Source organism: Perca fluviatilis, chromosome 11, assembly GCF_010015445.1.
Source record: "Perca fluviatilis chromosome 11, GENO_Pfluv_1.0, whole genome shotgun sequence".
NCBI classification, from domain to species: domain Eukaryota; kingdom Metazoa; phylum Chordata; class Actinopteri; order Perciformes; family Percidae; genus Perca; species Perca fluviatilis.
This window is the reverse complement of record NC_053122.1, coordinates 34713856-34721404: the sequence shown is the minus strand read 5'-3', so window position 1 is coordinate 34721404 and position 7549 is coordinate 34713856. Positions and strand designations below refer to the sequence as shown.

The 7549-nt window shown below is 41.9% G+C and overlaps 1 protein-coding gene across 2 annotated transcripts; it reads right to left on the bottom strand.

Moving 5' to 3' along the window:
* Nucleotides 1–1534: 1534 nt before the first annotated feature.
* On the bottom strand, nucleotides 1535–6429 carry pgpep1 (pyroglutamyl-peptidase I). Of its 2 annotated transcripts, none has more exons than XM_039815559.1 (5): nucleotides 6153–6329; nucleotides 5642–5694; nucleotides 5291–5407; nucleotides 4938–5170; nucleotides 1535–2533 (listed from the first exon to the last, which is right to left on the bottom strand). In XM_039815559.1, exons 1-5 carry the CDS (start codon nucleotides 6181–6183, stop codon nucleotides 2317–2319), a joined length of 651 nt encoding a protein of 216 aa, XP_039671493.1. In that variant the 5' UTR covers nucleotides 6184–6329; the 3' UTR covers nucleotides 1535–2316. The 2 variants fall into 2 exon arrangements, with proteins under 2 accessions (XP_039671493.1, XP_039671492.1); XM_039815558.1 differs by lacking the exon at nucleotides 1535–2533 and adding an exon at nucleotides 3347–4474 and having other exon boundaries at nucleotides 6153–6429.
* Between the last annotated feature and the right edge of the window lie 1120 nt (nucleotides 6430–7549).

Below are 7549 nucleotides of genomic sequence, written 5' to 3'. Positions count from 1 at the left end.
AAGTGCAACAAATGTGGTAGCTAAGAGATATTAAGCGTGGCCTATTTAAAGCTTTTTCGTATTTTTATTTCATTGTATTAGTTTATTTGACAGTGTCAATGCTCTTTGATAGAAAACTCTAGGCTAATGTAACTGTACTGTACTAGAACTGTAAAAGATCCAGAGTTAGAACAGAAGCCTTCTAATTTTCATCTGCCTAGATGTTAGAAAAGGCAAGCTAATATATAGAATAAAATCACATGTTGTTGTGTAAATGTAAATACAACATATTCAACAATTAAATCTGCAAGATAATCTAGTATACATCCACCAATAAATGCCATTGAGTTAACACATACTGTTGTGTAAGCTAACAAACAGCAACAGAAGGAATAGCAGAGATTAAGATCAACAGACAGTATTCATTTTCTCTTTTCTAAAAAAAATCTGTGTAAATGTGCACATTTAAGGGGCTATGCTATGCAGCCTGAGCATTAGTCATGGCATTAAAATACTTTCTTATGGGCTGGAGCTCACTAGAAGTTTTGGTGCCCCTGAAAAAAGCCTAACAACATCTATTAAACAATAGATAGCTGCTGTACATTATACTCCCCTAAACCATTCTGAATCTTATATTTTATTAAAATGATTAAGGCCTATTTATAAGAAGCCGGTAGACCTTCAGATTCAACATGTGACAACCTTCACTAATTTTAGATAACTTTTGATCAACTACATTTGAATTCAGTAAGTGTCTTGAAGGAGCATTGCTATTCTAAACTAACAGGTCCATTTTGTGTCCTCATTTACCACCTCAGGTTAGGACATGCTCTCCTAAATCCTGGCACTTATAGGTTTAGACAGGTGATACAATTGTGTTACTCCTGTGCCAAAGGGTAGGACTAAATATGCATGTGAGTGTTTTTTTTTTTTTTTACAAGTTAGGACTAAGTTCCTATTTTGAGACATTACACGAATACAGTCTTTGATATTGCGTGTTCAAGCTGACTTTAATACATGTTTAATGTTCTAGTAACACCATGTTCCTTTCACTCTGTCCTGCACGGATCTGTCAGGTCAGAACAAGTTCAGCAGGTCTGTCGAACTACACCCAGTGCTACTGTAATTTACCCAGCCTGCACCAAAGCAATCTGAAAGTAAACACGGTATTAAAGAATTCATTGGAAAACCACGCATGACAAAGCAGGGGATGGATTTCTGATAATGTTTTACATCTCCCTGCACAATAATTCGCAATATCTTCGGAAACAGGTGTGGTGTCTGTGTTTGACATGTGTTTGACATTAAGTCAAATAACATTTGCATGTAAAGATATGAGCATTAGAAAGGTGAACAAAGTGTCTTTTAGGATAGTTCACTTATACCTCAAAAGAATTTTATAAAAGAATGTAAAAAAATGTGTTTATTGTTGCCTACAGGGCACATTCGTAATTGTAAAAAACAAATTATAAGCAAACTCAAAGTGTAAGCAGTGCAAGTGCAAGCAGTATTTCATCTGACGGAAGATTCAGACTGACAATGACAAATACAAAAATAGGCCTGTGTGAGATGTTTTAATTGTACACAGCTTTAAGCTGGCTTAGTCTTGCATATAGCCGCACTACAGTACATAAGACATAAACATTAAATTGATCACATTACTTAATATTGATTGCATGTGCAATATATTTCCTGAGATAAACAAATCATTGTAAGTGTGAATGTTAAAATTTCTTCAGGTTTCCATCATTTCAATGTCATCACATTTCTCTGGTGCAAATACAAGCAACACAAGGGGAATGGCAGCATAATTCCAAGACAACAACCCAATCATACCAAGAGGGCCTGGGAGACTGGAGAAAACAGTGAGAGGACAGACTCGCAGGTGACAGGGGAAGAATGTGGCGTAAAAAGTTAGTTGCACCATAAAAGTTTCCACAGTGTAACACCATATATAACTTTCAGCTACTACCTTGTTTGAACTACTATTATATCTTAATATAGTCACAGAAATCCCCCTGTTCACATGTTACACTGTTCTTAGGTCCATCATTGATGTTGACATCTATTTTCACAGTCTTACGAGAGGCAGAGTTGTAGAGACCTGACTAACAATCACACATGCAAAGACCCGGACCAGGTCTACGATAAACAGATGCTGAAGTCAAACCTGTAAAACCTGTCAATATTTTTAAGATACAACACATGGTTTACAGTTGACACTGGTATAACAGTTAAAAGCACCCGATGTATACACAATCTGCTATTCTTGAACAAGTGTGACATTCATGCCGTTCATTTTCTGGAGCTTATGGTCATCACTTCCTGTACTATAAGTCATACGTAGTCGTGCTGGTGGTGGTGCTTGTGATTGCAGTGCTTGTTGTGTTTGGGATCCAGTTCCAGCAGTTTCAGCATCTCCTGTATGGCGGCCTGAAGAGCTCTTCCCAGGTCCTGGCTGCTGTAGGGTTTTCCTAGTGGAGGCACATGGATGAAGGCAGAGTGACCCTGCCCCAGGTACAGAGAGGTGTAGTAGGTGTAGTCACACAGATACCTGCCAGGGAGCCAAAGGATGGATGTTAGGTCATAAAAAGTCTGTGTTATCACATTTCTACTTTGCCAAACAGACAAGAGGTAGAGAGTTAGATGGGAATGCATGTGACAAAGGCTATGAGTCAACTTTGCAAAACAGTAGGTAGGCACCCCTGGCAGTAAAGACATTTCACATCTTAAAGCGCCCATATTTTACTCATTTTCAGGTTCATAACTGTATTTTAAGGTTGTACCAGAATAGGTTTACATGGTTTAATTTTCTAAAAACACCATATTTTTGTTGTACTGCACAGCTCTCTCTCACTGCTGCAGATCCTCTTTTCACCTGGTTTCTGTTTTAGCTACAGAGTGAGACCTCTTTTCATCTTCTTCTTCTGTACTATCTTTGATTGCACTCGCACATGCTCAGTAGCTCAGATGTAGAGCATGTCAGCTAGCTAACTCTAGAGACAGTAAAAGAAAGCCTGTTTCTCCAACTTTGGTCAGTTACAAGGCAGGATTAGCTGGGAGACTTCTAAATGAAGGCGCACATGTAAGTAGTTCTTTTGTAGATTATGGTGAACTTGTGTGTGTTGTAGCAGTGCTTTGCTATTGAGAATGATGTAGCATGCTAGCGTTAGCATGCTAACGCTAACGCTACGAGCTAACGGTTGTGGTTAGCCAGCTCATTTCGGACTGTGACGTCACCGATTTTGAACAGCTCACTAGGAGACTGAAGGCAGGACACATTCAGAAACCGTATCTCACTCAGAACAGCATGGATGGATTTTTTTCAAAGTTTGTATGTGTGTGGAAGCACCAGAGACACAAAAGAACACCCCAAATCCCAGAAAAAGTGATTTTTCATAATATGGGCACTTTAATTAAAGCCGCAAGCAGTGATGAACGGGCCCTCACCCCTCCCGGCACGTCAGGGGTACTGGTGGGATCCCGGTTGATGCAGCTGTGGATTTCCTAACCGTCTGACCATGCATGTACAATTTAATTTATTATTTCCTGGGTGCGTGGCACTGGAAATGATGTACTGCAATTTTTGTAACACTTCCCCTGTGCACCATAGAACACACACTCATTAAATGTCATGTTGCTGTAGACCACACCATGTACATCTTCTTCATCATCTTTGTCACATAAGGCTGACTTCCTGTTGTCAGTAGGTGGCGCTATGACTATGACTCAATATGGACATGTAGATGTCTTCAGGCCTGGCCTCTTATCCAGCATGGGAAATTTGGGGCAGACTGAAAAGTCAAGTTACAACAGAGTCCTGTGTTATAGCCAAACATGCAAATTGCATGCAGTTTAGTTTTGACATGCTGCTGACCCAGTTTGAGAAGGATCTGTTGAGTCTTCTGGGAGGAGTTTTAAAATGTTCTTGTAAAGGGCCGAAAATGCCGTTTTGTCATATGACCTATGACATCATTTTTCGACCGATCGACCAATATTTCTTCACATCAACCGTATATGAAACGAATCCGAAAAAAACCCTCTAGGATGAGTTTGACTTTGTCTATTTAAATTCTATATTCTATTTTAGAAGGAGAACCCGGAAATGAGTAGGGGGAAGCGACGTGCGTCGCGCAGTTACATTTTTTGAGAGGTGCACGTCAGGCTACGGTGTAGGGTCTGGCGTAGGGTCTGGTGTAGGGTCTGGTGTAGGGTCTGGTGTAGGGTCTGGCGTAGGGTCTGGCGTAGGGTCTGGTGTAGGGTCTGGTGTAGGGTCTGGTGTAGGGTCTGGCGTAGGGTCTGGCGTAGGGTCTGGTGTAGGGTCTGGTGTAGGGTCTGGCGTAGGGTCTGGCGTAGGGTCTGGCGTAGGGTCTGGTGTAGGGTCTGGTGTAGGGTCTGGTGTAGGGTCTGGTGTAGGGTCTGGCGTAGGGTCTGGTGTAGGGTCTGGTGTAGGGTCTGGTGTAGGGTCTGGTGTAGGGTCCGTGTCTCCACATACCTACATGTGTAGACACGGGTTAGATGTAACGCAAAACCATAAATCACACTTTACTTGCACATACGTAGTAGCTAGGTAAGCACTAGTAGCCAGTCAGAAGCAGAGTATAAGGGCGTGCTAGCAGCTAGGCGAGCATTATAACGTGTGTTACAAAGTGACGCACGTTTGTCTCTGAAGTAAAGGCTGGACTACAATAGAGCTGTTTGTAGCAGTTTGTGAACAGTGTTTTCTGTTGGAGATGGTAAGTCCCCTTGGGGTGGACTTTGGGCTTTTTCACTTTGTGAACCTATAACGTGCACAAAAAAAATATATAACACAATAAAGGAAAGGGAAAAAGCCAAAAAGCATAATATGAGCACTTTAAATTAAATAGAGCCATTGCTGATGTTATTAGTAACACCTGTGCTTTAGTAGAATTTGTGCATGTGTAGATTTTCCTACATGTGTAAGTAACATCACGTACCTTCCAGCATCCTTGGATACAGAAAGAGCGACCCTGAGGCCAGATTCATTGACCCTTTTGCAGACCGTCTCCATGTCTAGGACTGAGTGTATGCAGTCCGGGCCGCTGTCCATGCAACACTGGGAAGCCGGGCAGAAGCTGCAGTTGTCCAGTCGTTTGTAACCCTTGTTGTGGCCACACTGCTCCAGAGTGACAGTGGTGGCTAAACCAGAAACACCGACGTGGACCACCAACTGCTCGCAGGACCCCAAAAGACAGGTGGCAGAGGTTGGTTGGGTTTTGATCGATTGATGGATTTTTTTTAGCAACATTTCATATACAGTATAATGAAAAAAAAGAATTTAATTGAATACCTGTGGCTGATGCTCTTTCCACAAAGATGGCAGTAGGCCCTGAACAGCCTGGTATTCAACAGGCACCTCACACACATGAAGGTCCACTGCTTCGCCCAGCCCTAATCGCTCCAGTTCCTGTGAGCACGAGAATACACGTAGAACTTAATTGCAGTCTTAAAGGGCTTTACAGGCCCACATTAAACAATATATTGAAATGACAACCCCTTAATCAGGTGAGGGAAAAAACACCCCACAAACAAAAATCCACTTTAAGTGCATAGTGCATAAATGCAGTTCCATATTTAAATGCCATATTTAAGTCCTTAACTGGCACCTTTGTTGAAAATGAACAACCTGATTACTGATTACCTGTACTGCTACCCAGCTGGAGTTCACAGCATGCTCACCAAAAGGCTCAAAACCTGCAGAGAAAAGCAAGCAGCAAAAAAAAAGATTCTTAATCGCAATATTAAGATACAGTGCAGCAAAGTAAATAAAAAGTCAGTGAGGATGTTAATCTGACATGGAGAGAAGTGATAAGGGGCAGATGGCATATAAAAAAAGCACTCTTGAGTCAAAGTCCATAGGTTGCAAGTTAAACATTAATTGTAGTAGAGACAGAATGGTTTCTTTCCCGCAGTCATTCAGTCTCCTCCTGATATCTTTTTCTTTATTTAAACCAGCAGACAACACACTTGACTCCCCTGACAGCAGCATGACTCTCTGCAGTGTCATTACCTATCTGTAATGTAAACACAAGCCTTAAAGTGCAGCTCAAACACACAAGTAGAATACTCTATGAGCTGTAACAGCACCGTAGTGACAAAAAAAAAGACCCATTTGTCTCTCTCCAGTCTTCTGACCAATTAAAACCTCTCACCTGTTACTATTACTTTCTTCTTATTGGCCATTCTCCTTTGGTTGTTATGACAGGAATTGACATAGATTTATAATAAGGGGATCAAATATCCCAAAACAAGAATGCCAGGATTGTCTACGCTGGCTGCTCTCTTCTTCTGGCTCTGAGCTGAAAAGGAAGTGACAACACTAAACCTGGATGGATCATACTGCCATCTACTGTACGGGCATAGACGCATTTGGCTAAGAAATGTCTCATGAATTTGTAATTCTTCAACATGCAGCACAAGACATTGTTTTTGGAACGAGGACAGGAGAGGATAAAAACTGAACCTTTTAATCCGACTGTGTTAATGCAATAGAATGTAATTCAAGCCACGTGTCGTGTGTGCCGAAACTGAAAAAAGCAAGCATCTGCGCTGCATTTACAGAATAAAGGTTGGGGAAGCCATCTTGTGAGCTCAAGTGAATGAAAAACAACCTCCCCTCCCTGTCCAAGACAGCCCATGAATTAACATTTAACACCAAACCAGCCGCTCCAGTGGAGCAGCTTAGTGGTTTAACTGGGCAGCTCCCAGGTGTGAATGCGTGCACTGTAACAGCGTGAGAGTGACACAGGGCGTAGCTGAACATGCAGGCCCAGTTAGCTTCTCCCAAGGGAGTCAAAGTCAAAGGACACTTCTCTGGCTGAGAGAAGGAGAAATTGTGTCCACACAACCTCTGACACACTCCATTACCTGAGTTAAGAGGACAAACCTTCTTCCCAGTTTGTTATCATCAAGGCAGAGCTAATCTAATATCGCCTTACAGCCCGTTTTTTTTCATTTGCGGTGCCGTCCACACCCTTGTTTTGTGAAATGACTCACACATTCTGAACACGGCACCCTATGTGGCTCCACACTGGCACAGTGAAGAGAATATGCTCTCCATAGGGTGGAGATTTTTCTTCTTGGAAGAGTATTTCAGGTGGAATTTTTCAAACTATGTTCTCTCATTCATGCCTCTGTTTACAAACTCAACATTGATTTCTTCCTCTGAATCACAACACAACCCCCCACACACACACACACACACACACACCACCTCCACAACCTGCACTGCAGTCGCTAACAGCCTCCTCTTCTCCCTCAACCCATTCACCTTCCTCTCTCTATCTTGCCTGCGTCACTAGCTATGTCAGTGTTGCCATGGAAACTAATGATGCCCTCTCTGCTCTGTGGTGCTGATGCAGACAGTCTGCTGACGTCCTTGCTGTGTATGGGCCAAATAACAATATTCTACTGTGGTTTCCACCAGCAGACTCAATGCCTTGTGCATACTGGATGTATACTGTATTTGTCTACTTTAATTCCTATTCTATTCTATAATGCCCTATTATATTATATTCTGTTCTATAATGCCCTATTATATTATATTCTG